We start from the raw sequence: 27,813 nt of genomic DNA on the forward strand, positions 1-27,813 counted from the left end.
TTCAACATGCGCTGGCACACACACAAGAGAAAAAAAAGAAAAAAAGACAACTGAATTGACTGGAAGTGAACAGGAACTCCAGCCCTGGCCCTGTAAGCAGGGTGATAAAATTCAGCCCGTGGTATATTTTTTGCAGGACGGTTGCCTGCCTCATTTTTGCTATCTACAGTGAGATGTGCAAAGACCAACCCGCAGCAGCGCTGAAAAGTGCTAAAATTGCTTTTAACTCAAGAAGAAGGGGTAATTTGCAGGAGGGCGCTTCTTTTAAAGCAGCACTTACTGCCGCAAAGCTCTCGCAGCATTTTACACCGCCAGAAAACCTGTTCCGAGCAGCAGAAAATCGGATGCCATGAAGGCACGGGCAGAGGGTGCGGGGCCAGCCCCAGGGATCCGCGGGCAGGAGGGAGGACACCCCACACGCACACACCGTATTTTTTCGGGGAGAAAGCCCCGCTGGCGGTGAGCGGGAGCCGTCCCGGGAGCGGGGCCGCCCGGCGAGCGGGGCCGGGCCGGGCCGGGCCGGCCCGGAGCGGCGGGAGCGCTCCCGCCCCTCTCCCCGGAGCGGCGCCGGGGGAAGGGGAGAAGGCAGCGCACCCCTCTGACTTTCCCACACTGGAAAGGGAAGGGAGGGCTTTTAACATCATCATCATCATTGTTGTTATTATTATTATTATTAATTATTTTTAGCGAGAAGGAAGGAAGCTCGGCGGGAGGAATGCCGCTGCCGCAGAGGAAATCTGGGAATGCAATGGGATGGAAGCGGCGGCTGCCGCCGGCCGGGGAGGGGGGAACCGGTCCGGCCGCCCGGCGCTGGCGGCGCAGGTAGCGCGGCGGAAGGAAGCGGGGGCGGGCGGCAGGGCGTGCCAGCCGGGCCGGGCCGAGCCGGGGCCGGGGCCGGCGCGGGGAGCCGAGCCGAGCCGAGCGGAGGGGAGGGGAGCGGAGCGGAGCGGAGGCGGAGCCGGCCGGGGGGTGGCCGTAAGGTGAAGGTTGTTGCAGTGGGTTCATTAAAAGACAGAGTTCAACTCCTCGCCGCCGCAGAGCGCTGCTGGGAGGCTGGTTCGGCGGCTTGCGAAGGGGTAAAAGAAAAAAAAAGGAAAATAGAAAAGGGAGAAACCCCTTAGCTACTTAAAAGAATACTAAGAGGAGCGGGGCAAGAGCGGCGGAGGGGACTGCGGGAAGAAGGGGCAGGCTGTGCGCTCCCGAGGCCCGGCGAGGAGGAAGGATGATAAACGTGGTGGCCGTGTGGCTGGTGGCCCTTTGCTTCCAGGCTGCTGTCCCGGTGAGCCCGCTGCGAGCAGGGGGCGGTGCGGCGCACGTGGGGCGGCGGGGCCCGGGCGGCCGCGCGGGGCCGGGGCCGGGAGCGGGGCGGCGGCGGGGTAGGGGAGGGTGGGCTGGGCTGGGGGGCCGCCGCGCCCCGTGAGCCGCCCGGCTCCCCCCTTCGACAGGTTATTGCAGGGGAGCGGTGCCCTGCCCTGCCAGGAGGGCGTCGGTGGCCTTTTGTGCTGGCGGCGGGCTCCAGCCCGGGCTGCCCCGGCAGCCTTAATTCAAACCAGACCCGCTGCGGCTGCTCCCGACCTGCCGGCGGCTCCGCCCCGGTGCGCTGCGGGGCGGGCGGCGCTGCCCGGTAACCTCCCGCCGGGGCGCGGGAGCCCCTCGGTGCGCCCGCGAAAGGCGGGGGGGGGGGGGGGGGGGGAGATGCTTGCGTCCTCCCTCCGGCGTGGTGCGCCCCGGAGGCGGGCGAGCGGTGAGTTTGGGCGAGTGCTCGCATGTGGCCCTTTGTGGCTCAGCTGTGGCCGGGGAGCCCTCCCCCGCGCTCCGCGGTCACGGGTGACTTCTGAAACGGGGGTGCTCCTGCCGTGCCCCTGGCACAACCCGGCTCCGAAGGGAGCTCGGGGTCGGCCGCTCCCCGGCCGTCTTTGTGCCCGGAGAGCCTTTGGCCAGCAGAGGGTACGCCCGGATGCCTTTTATTTCTGCCCACTAAACCAAAAATCCCGGTGGTCGACTCGGCGCACGAATCCTCCGGCTCCCCCGACGCCCGCGCTCGGCAGCAGCCCTGGGAAACCAGCCCCGTTTCCCCTCCCGGGCGGCGGCGTGCGGCCATCCCGGCGCCCCGCCGCCGCCTCCAGCCCACCGGAGCCGCCTGGGCAGGGCTTCGGAGCCATCCGCTTTCCCCCTCCTCACCGCCTTCTTCAGCTCTGCGCTCGCTGACCTCACGCACTCCTCCTGAACAAACACTGTGATAGTGAGGCTTGCACTTTCTCAAAACTCCGGTGTTTCGGGAGAAGCTCTCCTGGGGACGTGCAGAGCCCGTAGGGCTGCGGGCAGCCTTTCAGCCTTGGAAAGCTCTGCTTCCGCACAGCAGCAGCCGCCGCCAGATGTCATCCATGAATAGAGGATGGCTCTCCCGCTGCTCCCTGCCTCTGCTCTGCCTGTGGAGGGCCTTTCCACAGAAGTCCGGCACCACAGTCTTGTAAAAGCGCTTTGCTTGGTGCTCCAGGTCTGTGCTGGGTGCCTGGGCTCTGCGTCGTCCCCTGACCTCTGTGTGGGGTTAATGAGTGTGGGATAGGAGTCCTTGTGGCCACCTCTCAAGGGGCACAAAGCTGGAGTCGCCATCCCTTTCTCCTGTGGTGAGGGACACTCGCTCCCTGCTTCCCGTGTGTGTGTGCCAGACCTGTGTGCGCGCCGCCCGTGGAGTCTTCTCCTTTGGATGAGTTAGAAGGAAAAAGTGGAACATGAGGCTTTGTGTGATCAGGCAGGATCATCAAAGTCAAAACTGGTGGGTTTTTTTTCTTTCTGAAAGGGAGTGATTGATTTGAAACTTGTCTGGAGATGAACTACAGCAGCAGTTGGATAAGGAGTGGCAGAACAAAGTGCACGGCCAGATCTAAGCTGCTCAAAATACCTCCAGTTTTGCTGTACCATTCTGTCTGTGAACTCCACCTGTAGATCTGGACACGTACCCTTCTAGACCACATGGTAGTGAGTAGTTACAACTAAAAATGACGAGCATGTGAGTGTAATCAATGCTGTTTCATGGGGAGAGGGCTCTGCTCATAGCTTCTGAATAAGCTTTCTACTGAATAAAGTGGTAAAACTGCAGTTAATCTGCAGCCTCTGTAGTGCATTTGGATAAAATTCCCCTGTGATAAATATTCCCTACTAGAAGTGGTAAGGACATGAAGTAAATGCTTGTCTGGAGTTTTCCTGTGCGTAAGAGACACGCAGGCCTGGATGACACTTCAGATCGAGGGGTTTCCTGGGTGAACACATGGAGGAGCAGAAGTCCTTGGGGCTGTCTGTGGTGACTCAGCGCTGGGGCTGTTTCCCTTCTGGTGATCACGTGGCCTTTTTCCCATGTCGAAATGTCAGTGACATGGACCAAGCTGCCTTTCCCACCTATCTGGAATAAGTATGCTTTTGCATCAAGTGGCAGAAAACCTCTTGTGTTGGTCACAGAAAGCAGAGTGACGTTACACAGTCCTTTGCATATGCCAGATCACAGTGCTACAGGCATTGGCATGGTTGTGTTGGGTTCTGGGTGGTCCAATTATTGCAAAGGGTGCCGCTGCTGCTGGCACATCACTTGACCCTTGGCTATTGCTGCATGACTTGACTCATCCATGCATATTGTCGTAGAAGTAATAAGCAGGAACAAGAAAGTGGCCAAACAATAGCTGTTTTCTTTCTAAGTACTCTTACCCGCAGGAATGGTTGGGGAGGTTCCTGTTCTTCAAGGTGACAATTTATTGCTCAAAACACCTTGTATGAGAGCAATTGCCCTCTTTGTTATGATGGGGGCATTGATTTCCTTGAAATAAGGCGGCTGATGCATCTTAACAGATTAACCTACTTTTTCCTCAAATGGAAACTTTTACATGGTATAACCCTGCCATGAAGCCAACTGAGCCAAGAAGCATAGCCTGCTGCGGGAGGGCAGTGGACAATCCAGCCTGTATCGTGAGGGAAAACAGGGTTTTGATTGTCTCATCTGGTGTAGGTGCGTGCTGGCGGTTAACGCAAGCTTAGCAGAGCAGGCAAAACCTTTTTCCAAAGGTGATGTCATTCCTATCTGAACGTAAACTAATTAGAAGAAACTAGGTAGTCCAGCTTGCTTATTAAACATGTAGGCAGTGGATAAGGAGGAAACACTTTCTTCTGTAGCACATGCAGAGCAGCGTCACTTCATTTATCAAGCACTATAAACAGCGCTTCTCCATCTGAACACTCACTTGCTGGTGGCCACCTCCCAGTAAAATGATGCCTCTATTGTATCTGGTCAGCTCCGATTAGAGCAGAGACAAATAAGCTGTGGTTTGTCTTGTGTACGGGGGCTCCGGTGCAAGTTTGTAGTCTTTTGTTCCAGGTTTCTCTTGGTTTCAAGTGGCTAGAAGAGCTAACATTTTTAGTGGCAGCACTCTGAAACTTCTGGAAACCAAACAATCCTCTCTTAACAACCCAAGACAAGTTACAGCAAGTGCAAGAAACCTGTAAGCCTTCTAAAATTAAGCTAGTGCACTAACCTGAAATGTAGGCTGCTGTTTTAGCAGCAAAATTGGTCCATTTTAAGTACGTGTTTTGCATTGCTAGTGCTTAGATGTCTCCAGGTGGCCTATATAGTAGCACTTCGTCCTAACCTTGTTTGAAGTGGCTCTTGTGTCCAAGAACCATACTAATGCCTCTGAGAGGGACATTCCACACTTGTTTGTGTCATCTGGCATCTAGGGAGCTGGGATTTTAGTTGGGCCTGCTACAGGGAGGAGGGAGCTTCTTGGGAGAGAGAAGGTAGGACCCCTTTCCTGAGGAGGTGCTGTCAATGATAAAATTGTAGTGCTTCAGCATTGCAGCATTAGTATTTTCATCTTAGATGTCTCCTACTCTTTATTAACTCAGAGCTATTAATACAGCACTCCAGGACAGCTGGAGATTGATGCACTTGCTGAGACATAGGGTACTTCAAAATGGCACTAGTCCCTCAGGACACTGTTCAGTTGATGTTAAGGCACCTAAATGTAGGTGTCTATGTGTGTGCTAGGTGCCTAAGCCCTCATTATAGTCATGGCGATGTAATCAGTAGAGCCAAAGAGAGTGATTATCTGACCAGCCTCTGCACGTCTACTTCAAGGTGAGTTGCTTTGTCGGGGCTTTGTTGACTAGATCTCATTTTGCCTATAAGGGGAGCACAGACACCTTTACTTTAGTGTCTTTATCTGAGAGCAATTTAGCTCAAAGTGATAGCCGCCTTACTTTTATGGTAACTCTCTCCATGAAAAAACAGACTGGATAGGTGCTGTTTCTGTGCCAAGAGAACTAGCAAAGCAGTGGAAACATCAGCTTTCAGCTAGAACGACAGCTCTCCTGTTCTAGTGCAACTGGATCAGTGCCTCCAAACAATACCGTAGTCTTACTCTGCTAAAGGCTGTGGAAGAAATTAGGGAGTGTAGTTGCATCCTGTATCAGCGTTCTGAAGTGAGGAATATGAGCAGAAACATAAATGGATGTATTTGGGGGAGGGGGATTGTGAGCTGTTGGGGAGGCATCAGAGCATTTTAGTATTTAAAGGCGCTGTTTATTTGTGGATTAGAAGTGAGGAACCTTTGTTACTCCCTAGACTTTGATACAGGCAGTGAACTTGCAAAGTGGAAGTTGTTTTGACCAATAGTGCAAGGACTTCTGGTGTTTCTTATAGGTTCACTTCTGAGCTGAGAAGATATTCTAAAATGCAGAGAGCATGTGGTGTCTCCTTAGGAGTGCTGAGTGTCAATTTTAGTAACAGGTCTCTAAGTTAGAGTTGACTAGCGTACTTCATTTGAACTACTGCTCTGCTAGGCTACTGGTATACCGCAGAAATGAGCTTTATCTGGCCTGGCTAGAAACCCAGGATAGTGTACTTTCTAGTGGAAAAGTTACTGCACTGTGAAGCCTTACCTCAAGGTGAGATAACATTTGGACCTCCTACAAGCAACTCTTGCGGAACAACATCTGCTAATGTGGTGGTTTCCCAACCTCTCAGTTTCTCAAGCAGTGCTTGGCTACAGTCGATGTTCTGGATCTTGTGGAACCGGCATGGGTCCAATGGAGTCTGTTAGCTTGGGCTCCTTGCCATGCTTGACTGTAATGTTTGTATCTCACTGTTGAGACCAGTCTCACCAGTGAGGCTTGCTTTGCTGGATGGGAACCAGTATGTTAGTGGGATTTGGATGGTGTTGGTAACAGAACTTCCTGTTGAGTCACTGGAGCTGCAGTTACAACTGAGTCATGGAGGTGGTGTAAGTCATGGCTTACTAGCCTAGCCTGCTAGGCTTCTAGTTTGAAACTCCTTCAGGTATTGATCAGTCGAAGAGCTCTTGCTACTTTATTCATGTGTCTTGCTGCTGTGCTCTCTGGCAGAACTGTCTTCTCCATAGCCCTTGTTTTTGCAGTATAGTTCTCCTTAATATCCACTCATTTTGCTTCTTAGTGTTCATGGCTTTTCTAATAACTGAAAGGTCTTCAGAATGGCTATTGCAGAATGACTCCTGACTAAATCAAAGGCACTGATAAAAGATAGGGAAATGCCAGCCAACCAGCTTAAAATACTCATGGGTATCTTGCCTTTCATGAAGGCTCTGTGTTCTTGTCATGCTCCACCCTGTAACTTTTCTGCACTGCCTGTGTAGTAATGACAGTGTCTTATATGCCAGTCACTGAAACAAAGGCTGACAGTCTTGATTTTTGGCTTTTGGCAGTCCCAGGCACACACTCCTGTCAACCAGCCTTCTGCAAAGTACAGCTGGTTCATGCAACAACTTATCTGAGTGCCCTGGCTCCATCACCTGAGCGTACACAAGCCATAGTTAGAGAACGGGGATTGTTCTTTGTCTGCCTGTGCCACGTGATGAGGAGCTTATTGGCTTTTAAATGGAAGGAAACTTGAACTCCGTTCCAGTTGTAAGGGGAGTGTGCCGAATGCTTTCTGGGCAGCACCGCAGACCATGACTGTCCTGCGCTGTACACAGGAAAGCTCTTCTAATTAGTTTCTAATGCTGGTGGCAGTACACATCCTGGTCAGAGCCGGTCAGCAGCTCCAGTCCAGCCCCTTGCATCTAGGGATTACTAGACGAGCAGACTATATATTGAAGCCAGAGGTGGGCAGGGGAGAGTGGAGCCAGTCTACCATCTGGAGAGCAAGCAGTGATTAATGTAATGATTTCCAGATGAGAGCTGTTGTGAAGCTCCATGTTGTAGCAGTGGTACTGCTGTGGTTGTGTTGGTAGGGAGCCTTTGTTATATTTCCTGGGGATCAGAGCTGGCGGGCACAGTGCTGTAGGAGGAGACTACCTAGCTCTTTCCTGTCCCAAAACAGGACCCTATTGCTGCCTTATTTTATGCTTTGAGACCAGTGGAGTGGAGAAATATAAATATAGGTATGTATATATTTATATATAGAGATATCTATCACTGCCATGTGCTATTTGTTGACCAGCTCACAGCAGGATTTGGAGGCTGTATGCCCTGACCCCAGGATGGTGATATGGGAGATTTGATGCCTGTGCTCTGCACAACCGCAGGAGCTCAGAGCAGCCTGTCTATCTACCAAAACATCAGTCTCAGGTAAGAGCATCTCTGCAGAAGAGAGAACCTGTTATTCCATTGACCAGGTAGTAGGTATCTTCTTTAGGGACAGAGCCTAGGCTTTCTTTGGTCAAGAAGTTGAGGGGTAAGAGGAGTAAAAGCCCAAACTAGACAAACCACAAAGCTTGCTTGAATTCATATCTAACACAAACATTAATATATGTGATATTTTTCACTCCCCTGCTGTGCTCTGTGCTTATGAAACTGTAATAGAGACACTCGCACTGGCAGGTTTGATGGCCAAATGAGATTTGTCCACCTCACTGGCTCTAACAGGGTGTAAGTGGCACCTACGTGCAATGAAAAAGTGGTAGTGAGGCTTGCATCGAAACTTGCCTAACAGCCTGCAGCTAGACAGCTTTGACTTCTAAATCTCTTTCTGTCCTAACGGAGGAATCATCTAGATCATGACTACTTTCCCATCAGTGAACAAAGCACCTAACAAAAGAGGCTGACTCTGGCATGTCTGGGCAGTGGCAAAGGAGTGCTCTGCTATCGTGCGCTTACATCAACTGACTCATGGCCTCGAAGAGGAAAGCTGCTAGCTTAATCCTCCAGCAGCATCAGCTCCGCTCTGAAGCGTGTTTAACTTGCAAAAAGTTCCTCAGTCTGCATCTGTAGTCGCACTGAGCTGTGAAATGGTGGTGAGCTTCTTGCTACAGAAGCTGGAAGATGCGATTATGAATAATTAGAAGTTACTACTGTAGTAGCTGAAAAGTGCTAAATGCTCACTATGCCCCCACCTCCCCAGCATGCAGCCAAAAGGGATTAAAAAGATCCACCAAACCTCCTTACACTGATTCTAGTAAGTAAAACAGGCTGGACATTAGTTGTTCTGTGGCCAACTTAAATGCTAGAGTCCCAGTTGTATAGCAGATCTTATTTTCTGACCTATCCTTTAACATTCCCCCACCACCAGATTGTCTGCTGGGGAACCCTCCCGTGCATTATTTGGGGGCATACCAGTTGGCAAGGCTCGAAACTGTGCCAGAGATCACTCTAATAATTTGATTGTGTTCCAGTGCCTGGGGACGTACCCTGATGTTGTTTAATTTACTAGTATGGATGTAGCCAGTGGGTCTCTGGCAGCAGGCCCAGAATATTATGAAATTGTGAAAACTGCAGTATCCCGTAAAAGAAAGTGAAAGTTTGTAATAGGAGATCACGACACTCTCATTGAAAACTGAACCTTTTTGGATGCTTCAGAAGGATGAGCAACTACAGTTGCGTGAGTAATCCTATGTAATCAATCAGCTGAGTTTTGCGAGATGAATTCTCCAAACCTGGAACAGCAGAGCATTCGGTGTAGCAGTGATGGTGCTGGTACATGCCAGTGATTCAGCCTGTGCTTTTAGAATTGGCCCATAAGGTGGTCCTTTAGCATTTTATGCTTTACTTTCTTTAGAGATGTATTGTGCTGACTAGAGTTGGTAGTCAGTGAGTAGACCCAGAAGTTTATTAGTATATGAAATATCTTTCACTTAGTGATGTTTGAACAGTGTCTTACAAATTTGATCTATTGTTATGTAGCGTCTAGCTATCCCGATGGTACTCCTTGCCAGAAACTTGTCTGAACTAAGGGACATGTTGTGCTAGGAGTAACTTGGTACTAAAGCACTTCACCTTGCCTTGCAATTTTTAGTACTGTTTCATTGATTTGTCTTAATGCCTGACAGTCCCTCAGAGGTGGCATTAGTGATGTCTCTTATCTCTTCGCAGTATAGATGTGTAAAACGCAGGGATGTCCAAATCACAGCTTAAGTCTTGCAGTTGCCCATATGAGGCAGGAGAGCATCTAGACTCCACAAATGTGGTAGCATGTCCCCCTAAATTCTAACCTCCTCAGTTGATTTGGTGGCTGCTGTGAAACAAGGCCATGGGGAAGACAGGTGAACAAGCGGTATACCCAAAAATGAAGGCATGAGGTAGCTGTAGCTAGTATCTGTTACAGTGAGAATTGGATAAAAAGCTTGGATCAAAGGGTCTCTGATTTATCCTGCCTTTGTAACAGTCCCTTGTTCAGGGCTCCACTGTACAGGTGTGGTACTAAACAGTGCAACTGAGTGACTCTAGGTCAGAGTCGATTAGTTTAATCCACTAGGTGTTTGGTTAAGAAATGCCTAATGTTCATTGCTGATATGAGTAGAACTATAGGTGACTAGAGCGCAATTGCAGCAGCAGTTTTTTAAAGACTGTTTCTGATGGGAGGATTTCATTTGATGCTTCAGCTTTGAAATGATACTTCAACACCCTCATGACTCAGCTTGGAAGTACACCAGCCAGCTTCCATAATCTCATTGAGGTGTTGCATAATTTAACTGTGAACGGGACAGTAGTAAGCAACCGCTGTCAGAACTTTGTCTTACATGCAGGATTACCAACACTTTTGTAAATCTGAACACAGAGACCATTAGTGTCCTAGGAAGAGGTACAGGGAGCTTGATCTCTGCACCATTTTATATGGGTAGATCATTTGCTGTATGGTCCAGCGGTTACGAGTGTGCATATTTCTCAAAGGGAGTTCATGCAGTCTGAACTGTGTTCTATGTTAGAGTAATTCAGTGAAATGTGGTCCAGCCTGTGCCCAAAAACCATCTGGCCTACTGCTGTTTATTCCAAGGAGACCAGTAGTATCTGAAACACTTACATGCTGCTTTTCTTTGGCACCTGCACTCAGGAGCTGCTAAGACTATGTGGAAGGAACAGGTGATGCTGAAAGTGCCTCTTTGAGAAGACTCTTGGGATGGGGGAACAGGGTATTCCTGATCTGAGATGTGGCACCTGCATCTGGTGGAGATGTTTCAGTCTTTTTGTGCGTGGCTTAGTCATGCTGGTGTAACTGCATCTGTTTGGCAGGGATGACTTCTGCATTATGAACAGTCTAGGCTTAGTCAACACTGCAAGATCCTGTGGATAAAACAGACCTGATAGCATGCCTCATAATGTAGGAAGAAACTTGATTTCTTCACATCCATGCTGGCTTACTTGAAACTGGAAATGGTGAGGCATAGAAGCAAATGCAAAAAGTACACGTAACCGTGTGTGTTAGTGTAAGACCTGCCAAGGTGCGGGAACTGCCCTGCGTTGGATCAAAAACAAAATCTAAAGCTGCTTGCATGGTCTACGTGAGTCCAGCAACTGGCTGCTGATTGAGACTCGCAAGTTCCTGCTTAACAGACCGGTGGCTGACTGGTATGAGTCCTGCTGTGCAAGAACAGTTTCTCAGAACTGGTTAGAGCTTAGCTGTAGGGACTGTGACCGAATCAGAAGAGAGCTGCTGAATGCCAACTGTTGGCTCATTTTGCTGCCCAAGTCTAACTTGCTTCTGCAGCTCCCTTGCAAATAGTCAGTGTCTTCTGTGGCAGACTGACAAATAACAGCACCGAGGGATCAGGTTGTGGGACGTGACCGATCCTGCCATCTGGTGTGCACATGTGAGACGGAGACTGGGACAGTGTCTGTTCAAGCCAGGCAGCATTTTCTGGATGCTTCCAGTTCCTTGATCAATGAGCTCTTCAATGGGGGGTGTGCCTGAAAAGGGTTGGCGGTGGTGCTGTAACTAAGAATCTGGGTATGAGATTTATAATGAAATACAGCATTCAAAGGTAACAGATGTCTGGGATGTGTGTATGGAAAATACAGATTGTTAGCAAAAAAAAAAATTAACAAGCGTTGGAGATTTTATCGTGCCTCCTTCTGGAGAATATGTGGAGTTTACAAAAGCGATCAAGAAGGCCTTGTCTTGGATTGTTAAGTCTCAGGCTGGTTGTCATGACATGAAGGACTTGATGTATGTCCTGTAGGGTAAATTACGAGCAGATCAGCTGCGAAGCTAAAGCAGTTTGACAGCAGCAGACCTTACAGCTGGCAGGTGTTTCTGCCACTGAAGTGTCAGCAAATAGAAAGTAATTTTTGTTGTCTTCTGCATAGGCAGTTGCTATAGGATATATCCTCCTATAAAACCTTAAGTCTGGGTGGTTCTGCTGTAACTGTATGTTACAGTAACTGTATGTTACTGTAATCAGAATACCTTGTCAGCTTTTTTGTTGTTGTAAGGCTAACTATTTGTAGGTTTAAGTAGTCTCATTAAGTTTACCAAGTAACCTGCTTTAGCTGAGACCTTTAGTCCTCCAGGGTTGCGAGTTCATCTTTCTGCTGAAGTTTAAATCACTTCCTAGCTGCTAGGAACCAGACGTACTGCCAGTAAACCCTTAGTTTGATGATACACTAGAGATTTTTATCTGAAACTTGATTTCACTGACCTAGTGTAGCACTGCAAGCAGTTTGCTTAAATTAGAAACATATATGTGTATCACTAATAGAGTGAAAATGCTTCTGTGATCCTTCAAGATCTTACAGCCTTGTCTCCTGGCTCCTTGGCATATCCTGCACTAGGTAATTGCTAGAGTTCAAGCAGGAGAAGAGGGAGACTCCCAGGATTGAGATAAGAACCTGGGTCTTCTCCTAGCCATGTGCCTGGATACCGAAGGCTGTTGCACTTACTCTTGCCTGATAATAATTCCTGGAGGCAGGAAGTATTCCTGGCTGTATGTTGGCTTCCCTTCCTCAGGTGAAGCAGAACAGCTTCCCCCGAATACTGTGTAGCATGGTGATGAGGTCACTTCTGACTTCTGGGAACACATCTGCTCAGGTCAGAGCACTCATGCAGCTGTAGTGTTGCTTGTGGTAGTTTGCTGATCACACAAAAGCTGGCATGGAGCGCATTTGAAATGGGTAGTAGTTCCACCAGCCAAGTTGTATGTCATTTGTCTCCAGGAAACAGGCTTCCCTAGGACCAGAGGCATGCACATGTTTTCCTGGTGCTGCTGAGAGGCATCAGTGATTCATAGTGTGTCATCAGCCTAATTTGAAGACTTGAGATGTCACAGACCACGTCATGCTTTCCTGTAGACACGTCTCTGATTTCTGAGCTGGGACCTCCTGAGCTGAATGGCTGAAGATGAAAAGAGCAAGTTGTGCTCCTGTGGGACCAAAGTCCTTGAACTGCCTCTCTTGTGTCCTGATATTGGTGTGCTGCAGGCTTGCACTCTGTTCTGCAGTGATGGCCTCAGCAGGAGGAGTGTGCGGGGTTGAGCCTCTCAGCATCCTTGCACGTGGCCTACAGCTGCACGCTGACCAGTTTGAGCTAACAGGCCTTCTGGAAGAAGATAGTCTCAAATGGGACGAATGGAGACACTAGCAGCTTTGCAGCTCTTCCCTCAAAACCCAGTCTTGGACTACATTCATCAGTCTCAGGGCTGTAATGCTAACTGGTCTGCTTTACTGGGAGCTGGGTTGTTTCTTAGCTTTATGGGGAGAGGAGACTGGCTTCTCCAACCCATGCATGCTGTCAAGGAGGAATCAGGTGGGCTGAAGCCCACTATTGCACTTGCCAGGAAGTCTCGGTGATTCTGTAGTGAGTTTCACTCCAGTGACAGTCCTCAGTGCTGATCCCTAAGACAGGGTGAGTGGGTGGCAAGAGATGGGGCAAAGAAAGGAATTTGCACCCAGATGCAAGCGAGATTGTTCACGGCAACAGAGGTCAACGCATGGATGGGAATAACTGGCTAAGGAGAGGGACTAGTTTTGCTGGGACTGTTGTTGAAGACATAAGGTCAATGTGTTTATATGTGTTGGAGGGCAACACTACAAAGTCCAGTCTCCATTTAAGTGGCTGTAACTGCTGATGACTTGTCTGAGGTGGGTTGCTCAACCTCACCTGCCTGAACTCCACAGCAGGGCCTGCGTGTATGCTGCGGTCATCCTACATGTTGTGAACTAGCCATGTTGGTATACGTGACAGCCAGGGGGCATGTGGCTGTGCTACTGCAGGGGGAGGAAGAGGCATCAGGGATCTTAGATACTGTTACTTTTAATTTCTTCTTCCATCAGGAGGGTCATGTTTATCTGTGTTGCAGTTACTAGTAGTGGGTTTTGGGCTACTAGAGTCCTTTGCTGGATGGGTTTCCATTTCATAAAGATTTTCTGACCTGCAGCATACTCCCCTCTTTTAACCTTACTCAGTCAGGGTTCCTGGGATGGGCAGCCCACCACTGGCTTTGGCTGAAACTAAGCAATTCCCCGTCTGTGCTTTTCTAAACAAACAGATGAACTGGCTGTTGCTGTAAGACTGAATCTTCTCTGATGGTTTTGCTACACTAGAAAGTAAGAAGTGCTGATGACTTTTAAGTCAGAGGGTTTGAAGACAAGTTAGGTTTGTCTGGTCTTAGCTTACGCAGCTCACTGCTCATCTCTCAAGCCAGCTGAAATAGATTGAAATTAATTCCCCAGGATGAACTGGAGCTGCTAGCTCTATGGCCTCACTGAGCTGCACCTACCTTGCACAACTCTTTGAGGTTACGCATTGACTGTGGCTTTCTTGTGCTATCTGAAGAAATTAATGCCTGAACTATCAAGTATGTTAAGGAGCTGCAGGGAAGGCTCTTTAAAGAAAAGCAGTTATAGCATAAAACTGAACTGGCTGCTTCTCATGAGATTAGCTGCAGGGAAAAGAGCTTTCTCATTAGACTGCACCTTCAAAACACAGGCTGCCTTGAATGTGGGAGACAAAAGGTACCCCACTTTTGGCCATATTGTGACAAACTGCACCTGCCACTGATACAGAGTTAAGTTGAGTGCTTGTTGTGTGCCATGTCTGTGGATCTGTTGACCTGTCAGTGAGATTCAGTCATTGGCCTCGGCTGTACGGCTTGGCTGGAAGGAGCAGGTTGGCATGAGTGAAAGCAGTGTGTAGTAACTTGTTTGATATATCCTCCAGGTGAAAAAGCAGGAGCACGGACTCTAAGTCGCTTCTTTGTATTGCTGAAGGACTGACCAGACTTCCAGTGGAGCTGGCTGAGAGAGAACTGAGAGGCAGCTCAGCTCTTCTGCATCAGAACTGACGTGGTGCTCTGTACACTCGAGCAGCACACACAAGCGATGTGTGGTCACTGATGCTGTGTATGTTGCATGGCCACAAGCTTCCCTGGCTGTGGTGTCCATAAACCTGTTGGACTGCTGCTAGGGGGCTTTGCTCAGCCCTCTCTGCTGAAGGACGTGCAATATACTCTTTGTCCAGTACTAAACTGCAATCGCACCGGACCTCCTGTAAAGTTCAGGTGGCTCAAGACAAAAGCAGTACTATTGCTTTTCTGAATAAGGCATCTATCTAGCTACTGTCTTTAGGAGATCAGGGAGGACTTAAAACCACTGTTGTCAGACTTAGGAACAAACCTTATCCATCGTGAACAAACTCTGCAGAAGAGAACTCTCCCTACAGCCCCTCTCCTTGCTCCTTTTTGTACAAACCTGTGCAGCCCTTTGAGTCAGCCTCTGATTTGCATGTTGCCTGTAGTCTGAGGGTGGTGATGTGCATTTCCATAATGCATGGCGGTGGCAGGGTATTTTACTGCCCCTCTGCCGCAGGGTAAGTGAATGTGTGTCAGCATCCCAGGAACTCGGGCTGTGATTCTCTATGAATTGCTTAAGCAGCCCTGGCTGCCACCCTCTGCCCTGTGCCAATACAAACACTTGTGCATTCATGCACCAAGCAGGATTGGGGAACTGGTCCTGCTGGAAAATTCTTTGCATTATGTTTTGGGCTTTTTTTCTTTTTTTTTTCTTTTTTTTTTTTTTTTTTAACCAGACCAGTTCACTGATCTGGCTCACCATGAGACTGCACAAACAGCTACACAGGGGATGGTTCAGGAAACATGAAGTGACACGCTTTCATGGGAGGTGGTAGTTTAAAGGGCCCTGCTGCAGAATGTGAAACCCAACCTGATGGTGACAGGCCAGTTCATTTTTGCTCTTGGCATGTTGATTGCTGTGTTTCAGCCCTACTTAATTAAAAAAGTTGCCCTGTCACAATAAGAAGAAAATGTAATGCTGATTGGGCAACAGTGTGGTACTTATCAGGTGAGCCTCTAGAAGTATTGGGACTGTAGCTGCTGTGCGTATGGAGTAGCTGGATGCTCTTCTTCCTTGGCCACTGCATCTTGTTCAAAGGATCAGAGTATGCTTTTACAGCTGTGGCCACAAAACTTGACAGAAAAGGAGGATCAAAGCCTAGTGGACAGTGGGCAGAGTTTACAGTTTGGTCTGTTCTGCCCATAGTGGAATAGATTCTAAAAGCTCTCATCCTATTTTGAGTAGGCATTGGAAGGTGTTTCACTGCCTGAAGAGCCCAAGTGCCAAGAGGTAGCCGCTGTGTGATGATCAGGTGGTTCATGCTTCAAACAAAAGCAACTGCTGTTGCAGCTAGGGCATCTCCCTCAAAGATAGTCCCCTTCTCAAGTCACCAGCCAAAAATAGAAGAGGAGGCCAGTAAGAACTCAGTTAACCAAGATTTTCCAGATTTCTTTATACTAATAAAGATCAGATGGAGAAGTAGCCAGATTAACTGGCATACTTACCTCTTGCTGCTAAAATGGTGCTTGCCTTGCCTTGCTGAGCATCCTTTACTTTCCACTTGAGAGCTGCCTGACTGCTTCCCTTTGGAAGGAGCACCCTGTGAGCCACTAACGAGCCTTACTCCAGTTGACATAAACTGATGGATGGAAGGGTGGGGATGTTGAAGCCTGTTGGAACGCAGCAAAAGCTCATTGAGGGAGGGGGGAAATGAGAACATCTGAAATAGGGAGGGCAGATAGTTGTAATGCTTTGAACAGCCTTGATTGAAACACTAGCTAGGGATAAAAGTACTGCTTAAATCTAGGCTATCCAGTCCATGGGCTGTTCGTGGGACAGTTTGTAGCTGTCTTTCTGCTCTTTGGTCTGTGCTGTTAGTCTGCATCTTTGGCTCTTCTAGGAAGATAACTACTTCATTAACCTGCAGGGTCAACAAGCAGCACTGGTGCTTACCTGGAGCAGTGGAGTAACAGGAGAAACAACTGAAGGAACATTTAGCTGAGATGGTGCCACACTGCTACTGACTTCTGATGTAGCAGGCTCGCACACAAGCTTCACTTCTGACTTGCCATGATAAAAGCATCAGTTCTGTTTCAGCTACTCCAGAGTTTATGGCTGACTGTTAAAACTGAAGGTGTGCATGGTCAACTTAATGCTAGCAGTCAGTATGCCTGCAGAAGAAGGGGGACAGGTGAGGATGCTGGTGGTTGGTTGGTTGTTCCCCCCCCCCCCCCCCCCCCCCCCCCCCCCTTAACCATTTAAGCTGTTTGCAGACCATGGATATCTGGGATTGGAGTTAATCATGCGTGGGCTATTAACTGCAGAATATCAAGGTTTAACAAAGCTAAAATTTCAGCAGGTGGCTTTGTCTTCCCACACACTAGTATCAGTATTTTGAGGTTAGAAGCTCTTCAGGCTGCTCTGTCTCAGGTAGCATTTCTGTTAGCAGGACTAGCTCTGCTTTTCAATATACAGAAAAAGGTGAAAGGCAAACCTTTCTGTCCGAGTTTATTTTAGAGCTGTTCAAATCCTTGTGAAAGTCTTTTTCTAGATGCTCCAGTTTTATATTTGGTAGCCAAACTAGAGACCAAATGCTTGTCTTATTTTTATATGTCTCTCAAATAAGAGCAAACCATTTGTTTTGCTTCCCATAAAGTTGGAATAATCTTGCAGGATGCTTAGGGAGGTGTTTGAGGTGGGAGAGCTCATTACAGCTCATTCCTTTTCAGCTGAATAAGAAGGATTTATTAGGAGAAACAAATGTGCAAATTTAAGGGCATTATTCAGATAATGGAGGATTTCAAGTGTTTTTGACACTGCTGTAATAGGCTGATCGCTAACTAGGATTAATAAGAGTGGGATACAAATCATCCTTGATCTAGTTTAGGGCTTGTAGCAGCTTGTGGCAAAGCCAGTGTTTTTGCTTACCTCAAAGAGCAATTTGAAAAAATCTTCTTCCTTTTACATATACCATGGCTCCAAATTAAAGAAATGTGGTTCCCAGTTTGGGCAGGGTGAGATCAACTAATAAACTACAAATCTCTCCTTCATCATGAGAGAGTACTTCAGATCTGTGCTCTAGCAGGAGGGAACTCTGTGGCAGCTGATGGGATAAGCATAGAAAGATTCATGTATTGAGACTGCAACCAAGATGAAGACTGAAGAATAGTTAGAAATGATGCTTTTTAAAAAAAAAAAAAAAGTCTGGAGTATGTCAGACTTCTGGAGCCAATAATATTGCTAATGAGTTGCGAAACCTGGCCCATTCTTGATTAAGTTGAAGATGCCACTAAGCAGCTTTCTGGGTGTCCCAGCAGAACTGAATAACTATTGTTCTGCAACAATACAGCACTCAGCAAGAACAGAGGCTACCAGTCTCCCCAGGGTTTCCCCTAAACAGACTGCTTTGATACTTGGGGGAAGGGTGTCTTCCACTGGTTAATGGGAACTGGTTAATGCATATCAAAAATGCTGTTAAAAATTTTACCCCTCACATGCAGTCAAATTCAGTGACACCAAATCAAAAGGGCTAGGCAAGTATTTCTAATCAGTTGTCTGAGCTGCTAAAAAAACCAACTAAAAAAACATGAGCTTGTTAAATGGTAAAAAAGCAACATGTTGTAGGTGCAGTATAAGAATTGAAAGTTTTTTGACTAGAATACATGAGATATCATCAGAAATCCTTCAAAGGATCCACCACCTGAACTTAAAATGCTTTCATCCAGCCTCTCTGGCATCAATTATAATGTGAATGGTCCACAGATAGTTTCAGTGGTCTGAAAAATAAACTGGATGCTAATGGAAGTAATTTCTAAAAGCACGTCCATGTTAGCTGATTATATCTAACAGTCTGATGATAAAATTTTGAGCTAAAGTAACGCAAAGTTGTTGGTAGAGCAATCTTGCTTTAAGCTGGAATTTATTTTTAGCTCTTTTGTATGATAGCACAACCTGGTGATTCAATCTGTGTTCTGCATCCCTAATCCTCTTGACTAATCAAAACCTTTCTCGTTGGTGCAACTCAGCTGCAATAAAAGGTCATGGAAAAGCCTTGACCATGAGGTGTTTGTTGTATGAACAGCACAGTCCATCTACCTGATGCAAACCCAAATGAGTTCAATCCCATCCGATGCTGTCCTGAGTCAGTGTTTTACGTTAACCTTGCTGTGTCTGAAATCCTTCAGCAGCAGATCGTTATGAAGCATGACCTTTCTGCAGTACTTGTATTTTGTGGTGCCATAAGGAAAGGTTACTGCCTTTCATGCCTACTAAAGTTGTAGTCTATGGACCAAGAAGTGTAGTCTTTTATATAACTCTACGGTTATATAATTAGGCAAATGTTCCTTACTGCTCATGTGTCATGAAATTGGATGATGTCATGAAGTTACATCACTTTGTGGATATTCTGACTGGTATGCGCATGTGCATAATCCTACACTGTCCCTTGAGTATTTGGGGCAAAGAAAGTCCCTTTCAGATCCCAGGCCTCAAACTACCTGGTCAAAGGGAGATGCTGCAACTCCCAGAGGAGCAGCTTGGGACAAGACCCTTTGGGACACCTAAGTAGAAGGACACATTCAGTGTGACTTCACTAAGTTCTTGTGGAAAGCTGTGGAAAGCAGACTTTAATCCTGAATCATGTTTTCTATTACTCTCTTGAAGTACAGTAGCCAACCTCAGGGGACAGGAACTGGTCTCGGTTTGCCTTCATGTTTGCAGGGTGGCTGCTGAGCAGCAGCTGGGCAACTCCACACTGGAACAGCATGGGTCTCCATTGGTTTAGAGTGGACTGCACTGGACTTTCCTCCTCTGAGGAGGACTTAGCTATCCCTGCTAAGATACAGAAATCAAACTAGGATTCAAACAAGTACATGACAAAGGCTACGGAGACGCAGAACATGCAGCAGCCTGGGAAGAGGCTAAAAGCTCAGGTGTGAGGGGAAGCATAGGGGTAGGCTGGCTGAACGTGCTGGATAACAAGAAAGGAAGTGTGGCATGACTGAACAAGCCTCATCCGTTAACACCACAAGGGGAAGGGGTGCTGGCTCGGTAGTCAAGATCAAGAGTTGTTATTTCATTTCCTGACAGTCTGTGATCCTTTCAGGAGTGTTGCTAAGGTCTGCAGACCATCAAATCTGTCCAGGTGTTCTTGGAAATCCTGTATGAGCTACGCCTGAAGATTCAGATTTGGGGGGAGTTAGACTTGATCCTAGATAAAGGTGTATGGTGACATGTCTTAAACTGTATTGGCAATCTGTTTCTTCAATAAAAAGCTGGAGAGATTGCTTTCTAACTGCTTCAAGGTAGAGTCTTCCCACTGGGAGGAGAATGCACCCCTCCTTTTGCAATGCATCCCCCTTTCGCACTCAAACCCAAGCTGAGTGAGAGAACAAAGGATTGTGCTTGCCATTGCTAGTGCAAGAAAGGAGGGCAAAAAATGGTGTGTGTCCCCCCCCCCCCCCCCCCGGTCAACCAAAATGGTGCAATTTCTGAAGTCTGACTTCACTTCTGAACGTACTGGAAAGGACGCTCAAGAGAGCAGAGTTTGGGAAGCCTGGCAGTTCTTCCCATATTCTTTCTGCACCAACAGTTTGTACTCTTTAATATTTGAAGTGTAGTGAGATCAGCTTGTGTGAGTCACTGACCTTCAACACAAGAAGGAAAACATACAGGAAGTACTTATCTGACCTACTTTCCATGGATGAGAGCAAAAGCGCGGTGCAAACAAGCAGGGACGAATCTAAAAATCCAAATTACCTCATGACATGCAGCTAAACAAAAGATTGAAGGGCAATTTCTTCTTGGAAATTACTCTAGAAATACGGTTGCAGAAGCTTGAGGAAAAGTGGCTTGGTTTGGTTTGGTTTTTCTTCCAGTAGAGAAGTGCTAAAAAGTTTAATATCTATATGAGTTTTTTCTTTGTTCTTACTTTTTTGTTATTTAAAAAAAAATAAAAATCTAACTGCAATGATCACCTAGAAGGGGTAAGATCTTGGGCCTGATTAGGTTGGTGGCAGCTTGCATACTTCTTTGTCTTCAGAGAGGTCAAATCTAATGGGCTAGTTAACCACCTTGGAAACTAGTTGTTCTATGGAAATGTAGGGAAGGGATAAGGTATTAAGGACGGAAATGAAAACTGGATAAACCTGATATCTTAAGAGAATGAAAAGGAGATAGGGCCAATAAATACAGCCATGCATAGGTAATAAAGTGACAATGAGAGAGCTCAACTGCTTTGTTTGAGAGATCATACTCCTGCTGGCTAACTTCTGCCTAGGATGAAAATGAGTGTTACAGTCATTTTTGAGTGACACTGTGTTAATGCAAGGTAGAGAAATACAGTGGGCCTGGGTGCAAAGCTGGCAAGAATGTATGTTCTTTTTACATAATAAAATGAGATTTCACACTCCCCATAAAACCATGATCCGCTTGGATGATGCAATGCAGTATCTCCTAAACTTGCAGATGGGGCAGTGCTGGAAAGGGACGACAAGGACATCTTGAGGATGGGATAGAAGTCAAAATTCTGGAAAATGGGGAATGTAGTTGGATAGGGGAAAGACAAAATTCAGAAGTGACTTATAGGGCTTTGGTTTGAAATCTGAGAGGGGAGAATGACTGGTTAGGTAATGGTAGCCCTGCAGAAATAAACCTGGGGCTAGTCATGAGCTGAGAGTCAAGCATGTTGTACCGATAGGAACAGTAAGCGTATACAGCAGAGGCTAACAAGATGCATGAAGTAGTCACTCTGCTTTATTTAGTGGTGTCTTCTTTGGAAGAACAGCTTTGAACATTGTGTGTTATGACAAACAGGTGCAGTAGAACAAGGGTTTGGCTTCTTGTTTCAGCAACTGAACTTCTGTGCTGGTTAGTGTACTCCTTGAAGCATAAATGGAGAAAGCTCAGGGCTGTATTCTCCTACTGTCCTGGTTTCAGCTGGAATAGAGTTAATTTTCTTCCTAGTAGCTGATACAGTGCTGTGTTTTTTATTTAGGATGAGAATAATGTTGATAACACATCGATGTTTTAGTTGTTGCTAAGCAGTGCTTACACTAGTCAAGGACTTTTCAGCTTCCCATGCTCTACCGACTGAGAAGGCTGGAGGTGCACAAGAAGCTGGGAGGGGGCACAGCCAGGGCAGCTGACCCCAACTGGCCAAAGGGATGTTCCATGCCATGTGCCGTCATACTCAGTACATAAACTGGGGGAAAGCTGGCCGGGGGGGCTGCTGCTTGGGGACTGGCTGGGCATCGGTCGGCGGGTGGTGAGCAATTGCACTGTGCATCACTTGCTTTGTATGTTCTTTCATTATTATTATTACTGTTGTTGTTGTTTATTATTATTGCAATTATTAAACTGTTCTTATCTCAACCCATGAGTTTTCTCACTTTTACTCTTCCGATTCTCTCCCCCATCCCACCAGGGGTGGGGGCAGGGAGTGAGCGAGCGGCTGTGTGATGCTCAGTTGCCGACTGAGGTTAAACCACAACACCTACGTGGAAGGCTGGCTTCTATCTCAGGACTTAATCTGAGTGCCCACACTTCTAAAATGCATCTCTGAACGGTTTCCTTGCTTTCTTCTTTCCCAAAGCAAGTGCAGCCTGGAAGCAGCGCAGAGAAGGGAGACAGCAAGACTGACCTTTCCAACACCGAATAGACTAACCAGAACTGCTCTTTTGGGGAGGGAGGATGGAATGAAGAAAGATGAGAAGATGCAATCTGAACAAAGAAAGCTGGTGTAACCTTCAGGAGCCCTTAGAGGACCCTGCGCAAGCAACGTGATAGCTTTAAGTAATCTCATCACTAACACACCTTTTCCCCTTCTCTTTAAAGCAAACTACAAATCTGAACCTTCCTCCTGAAGATCTTGATTCATCTGGTGATGATGACGATGCGTTCTCAGGTTCAGGTGCAGGTGAGTTATTAGCACTTGCACTGTTAGTGCTTGATCCTTCCAGAATGTGGCAATTGAGATCTTGATGAGCATCCAAGCTAAAAGGGTGGGAGGGAGGAATCACACACACCCCCGCCCCAGAATATGAGAGTTGGGAACAGAGAAAGAGCCTAATCTATTCATCTTGCATTGCTTCAGATCCTAACAATTAGCAGAAAATGAGTTGTAGGAGACTTGAAAGGGAGCAGAAGCAGGTATACTCCATGTCACTGCTAATATGAAATATTGCATGAAGAATGTTACGAAACTGGAGTGATTCTCTACTCGTGGGGAAGAGGGACTGTAAGAAGGGCCTTTGTCTTCTCTTACAAGCTGGTAGGAGATACCATTTGAGGGTGTGTAAACACCAACCTGCCAACATACATCTACTGCAAATTTTATCTGTCATCAGATGTGTAAGTTCCCATGGGCCATAATTTTTTAAAAGTGGAATAAAGGGGTTTTAGGGTGGGGAGAAAGTCTTATCAGAATGATTACTAAACTGCATGAGAGAGACCTTTGGTGTTCAGTGCTGAAGTTGAGGGGATGCTACTGAGGAAAGAGTAAGCTATTGAAAGCTAAAGCATGGTATCCTTCTGCTTCCTTCCAGCCATATGCTTGTATTTTAAATTAAATTAAATTCTGCAGGAATAAGACCCTGAAATCAGTGCCAAATGTGCCAGTGACTAAAGGTGTTGAGTATATGGGTGACTGCTCTGAATCACATGAAATATATTTATGGGAAAAGAGTCAGATAACCATCCTGAGCAACCAGTGTACTGAAAGCAGACGTCCCCCTTGTTGACCTGTCCGCTATTCTGGTTTCGGCTGGGATAGAGTTCATTTTCTTCCTAGTAGCTGGTACAGCGCTGTGTTTTGGATTTAGGATGAGAATAATGTTGATAACACACCAATGTTTTAGCTGTTGCTAAGCAGTGCTTACACTAGCCAAGGACTTTTCAGCTTCCCATGCTCTACTGACTGAGAGGGCTGGGGGTGCACAAGAAGCTGGGAGGGGGCACAGCCAGGACAGCTGACCCCAACTGGCCAAAGGGACATTCCATACCATGGGACGTCATGCTCAGTACATAAACTGGGGAAAGCTGGCCGGGGGGGCCGCTGCTCAGGGACTGGCTGGGCATCGGTCAGCGGGTGGTGAGCAATTGCATCGTGCATCACTTGCTTTGTATGTTCTTCTTATTATTACTATTATTATTATTATTAGTAGTATTTTATTTTATTTCAATTACTAAACTATTTTTATCTCAACCCATGAATTTTCTCACTTTTACTCTTCCGATTCTCTCCCCCATCCCACCGGGGCGGGGGGCAGTGAGCGAGCGGCTGTGTGGTGCTCAGTTGCCAACTGAGGTTAAACCACAACACTGCAAACAGACTAGCACTTGTGCCTTGGGGAGAAGCAGATGACTAACAAAGTATTGCTGAATAGCGCATTGGTCTGTCCCTTCCTTATTCCACTGCAAGGGATAAGAAATTACAAACTGAACTGCTGTTGTTACGAAAATTGGCTATGCAGGTTAGGCATCCTCCTTAGACCAGCGTCCTGAAGATACTGTTAATAGGTCTCTAAACTGGCCAAGGATAATTTTTTTTTTTTTTTTTTTTTTTTTAATTTTATTTTGCAGGTCCCCTGACTGACCAGCCTCGCACCTGGATAATCCCAGGAGAACCGACTAATTTCTCATTACTGGCAACACCAGTGGATTTCAGCAAACAGCCATTTCCCGGGCTTGAGAGCCAAACTGAAAAGGAAGTAGTATCTCCTTCTGCAACTAGTAATGTAGTGACAGAGGAGCCAGTTGTAGCTGTGAAGGACGAAGTACCCATCCTGGGCTCGCCTGATGAGAAACCAGCAAATGATGCGGTTACAACAGTGAGAAGCCCCACTACTCACTTTCCTTCAGTGGTTCATGTAACTCCTTCAGAAGCCTCAGGCACAGTCCATGAGCTCGAACCTAAAATCCCTAGCTCTGATGTGTCAGACACTAAAGACGTGCCTGAGCCCTACTCTACCATCCATCATGAGGGAGACATCGCTGCCACCCCCACACCAACAACTCCAAAGGACATTGTTCCTACACATGAGGATGTTTCTGAAGATGGCTCTGGAGACCCGGTGAGGACTAATAGCTTTGACACCCTTTCCGGGAAGATGGCTTTAGTACTATGTAGTAAGTTGGTTTTGCAGGAAAGGGTGGTAATTTGTTAAAAACAATGATTGATTTAATAGCTTATATTGGTGGAGGGTTTTAGATGAGAAAAAACAAAGCTGTGGAAAGTCTCCAGTAACAGACATGATGAGAAACATGAATAACCTGCCTTGTATGTCCCAACAGGGAGACTTCATCTTGACTAAAGATGAGGATTTGGTCCCCACCCAGAACTCAGAAGTACTGGCTGACTCTGGGAGGAATGCCAAAGCATCAGGAGCCTCAGGAATTATGGAGAGAAAAGAAGTTCTTGGAGGTACCTGATATTCTGGATTTCTAGTTGGTAAAAGCAGACTCTCGTAGGGGTCTTCCAGGCAGCAGAAGCTGCAGTTCTGCAAGTACATCTCTGAGCATGAAAGCCAACTTTTTACATTAGACCTCTAAAATGAGGGTGGTGATTCATGATTCTGTGTTGTCAAAACCCTAACAGGGGCAAATGTTAATCTGCTAATAGCAAAGCAGCCACTGCTAGTTATCTGGAATTTTATGTTTAAACCTATTCTTTCGCTCCTCTCAAAAATTACAGTAAAACTGCTCTAATGCTGCCTGGATCAAATGACTAGAGTTGAACAACGTAGCCTTGCGTGCTTTGCAGTGTGCCGCGGTGAGAGATCTGTTTTCTCTAGGTTTACCTCATGTAGATGAGCAGGCTCTTGGTAATGGCAGGATGACTGGTGTGGGAGGGGGCAAAAGGGCAAATTAATTTCTGGAAGTCACGAAGTCAAGGACCGTGCAGTAAGGAACAGTCTGGAACTTGCAATCATACTAGCATTATCTGGTGTGGCGTCTAGAGTAATTTGTGTCTTTTTTTCCCCCTTCTAGGTGTTATTGCTGGAGGACTAGTAGGCCTGGTGTTTGCAGTGTTTCTAGTTGCATTTATGCTGTACAGAATGAAGAAAAAAGACGAAGGCAGCTATTCACTGGACGAACCAAAACAGTCTAACGGAGGATACCAAAAACCACACAAACAAGAAGAATTCTATGCATAAATGCTGATCTTCGGGACACTTCTTATTCCATCTTTCTTGGACTCTTCTCTCCCTGCACGTGGACCTCCTAGTGTGCTTTGCATTAAACTTAAGCCATATGATCATTGGGTTATTTGCCCTTACCACTTTGCCATTGGAAATTTTATAACTACAAAGTAGATCTGGATTCATTGAACATTCCCCGCTTTCTTGCACAACTTTTTTTTTTTAAATTTTTTTTAAACAGAAGTGGGACTGCAAGTTCCTAAACTCACTTTGGTTTATCTAAAGACTGCTGGGGCAGGCGGTGGGGAGAAGATAAGGGAGCACTGTATGTATAAACCTCTTGATATTTAGGGAAAGGGCTAGCAAGAATAAACAATTATCAGTGCTCAAATTCTGTATAGCAGGGATCCTTCCTATTTAACTCATAGATGTGTTTTAAGTGTAACAAATGGCTGTGCTGGGCAGACGTTTGGTACACTGCAATCCTCTAGCTCTTTCTAACTGCCGTATTTGGAGCACTTAATGCCTATGAAACATCAAGCTGAATGTGATTTCTAGTGAAATGAGGTGTGAGGGCCAGGGTAAGCAAATGACTGTCACATGGTTTAAAATAACATATTTTGGAAACGTTATCCCATACTCAGAACCAGCTCCTAAGCAGTTGGTGCATACACTAATACAAAACAAACCCCAAAGATCCCAAAACTAAGTGGAGAGTTCATTTTGCCAATAGCGCTGGACTGTCCCACTACCCTCTTGCTCCTTCGAGGCTTAGGTAAGAAATAGATTTTTCTAAGCAGTCTCATCTCAGACATTCCCTCTTCGTAGGTGCCGAATCTAGGCTGGGCTGTCATGCTGCAAATACTTACCCTGCGCTACTATGTAGTCGCCAGGTGACCGATGGCGTCAGTAGGTGTTGTAGCACCTACCTCTCTGTGCATTGTTTACAGTGGTTGTCTCGGAACACGGTCTGCTGTCTAAGCCACAGAATACCTTGGCACACAGGGGTGGAAGGTAGAAAGCAGCGTATCGTGACTTCACAGCTAAGGAGTAGAGAAGCATAGTATCGAAACAAGCCTGATGAAGGCTAAGTGTAGATGGCCTTTAAATATATAAAACAGTTGGCGTGCTTGACTGTCACGACTCTGGAACAGCTCTTCAGAAGCTGTTCCTGCACTTTGGAGAGAAGCAACTCCAGGGATGTCAGACTAGTAAGGGCCAAAAAGCACCTCCTGAGGAATGTCCGGATGCCTGAAGCTGCTGGTGGTCAATGTGCTGTAAGGTGTGAGGCACTGAGGCCTCATTGAGGGTCTGGAGTTCTCCAGAGTATCTCAAACTGAGTGAGAAGAAAAGTGTGGTGTTCTGCACAAGCCTTACTTCTGTTCTGCCTTTGGTTAGCTTCTTGCAAGTTCAGTTTCTCATCACTCAGTGCAGAAGGTATGGGGTGGAGGAGGAGTGTTTACAACTGATGTAAATATTTGTACTGTTGAGCCAGAGGGAATGATTGGAGAATATTGCAACAGTTAGTACGTGTTGCACATTAACAGTAAAACTTAAAAACCTGTGTAATTTAAATGAAGTATAAAACACTCCTGAGCTGCTATGCAGCTAAAATTGGTGCCTTCTCTGCAAACCCGAGAAAAAAAAAACCAACACTTCTTGATTCCAAACTCTTCTTTATGCACAAGGAAAACTTGTGCATATATGTAGCTGGCTGTTTTTAAGTAAAGCTGCAAAGTCCATTATGTCTTTGGGTGTTTTTTTGTTTTGATTTTTTGGTTTGTTTTTTGTTTTTACTGAATGAATTTTTATAGGTTAATGCAATGACCAGATGGTGTTAATTTCAGCTGTAATTCTTTGCTTTGTATAGGAATGTAGAAATGTTGTTTGATAGGTTTATCTATGAAAAGGTTCTTATAAACCACAGGAAGATAAAGTGGTAAACTTCAGTTGTACCTCACAACCTTGCTAGGGGGAAAGGAAAAAACCTGTATATTTTGGTAGTCTAAATTGACAGTTTGTGAAACAAACATGACATTCTGTGTTATTTAAGTGGTACAAATGAAATATGACTTCTAACAGAAGATGCAACATTTGGTTATCTGTATGCCATGTAAAGGTATAATGCAATAAATGGCATTTTGGCAAGAATGTG

At 46.5% G+C, this 27,813-nt stretch overlaps 1 protein-coding gene across 1 annotated transcript; it reads left to right on the forward strand.

Annotated features, from left to right (window-relative positions):
- The first annotated feature begins 948 nt into the window (after positions 1 to 948).
- SDC1 (syndecan 1) lies at positions 949 to 27,813 on the forward strand. The gene is made up of 5 exons (XM_076332719.1): positions 949 to 1,279; positions 22,354 to 22,435; positions 24,100 to 24,590; positions 24,811 to 24,940; positions 25,507 to 27,813. Exons 1-5 carry the CDS (start codon positions 1,223 to 1,225, stop codon positions 25,671 to 25,673), a joined length of 927 nt encoding a protein of 308 aa, XP_076188834.1. The 5' UTR covers positions 949 to 1,222; the 3' UTR covers positions 25,674 to 27,813.

Source organism: Aptenodytes patagonicus, chromosome 3 (genome assembly GCF_965638725.1).
Source record: "Aptenodytes patagonicus chromosome 3, bAptPat1.pri.cur, whole genome shotgun sequence".
NCBI classification, from domain to species: Eukaryota; Metazoa; Chordata; class Aves; order Sphenisciformes; family Spheniscidae; genus Aptenodytes; species Aptenodytes patagonicus.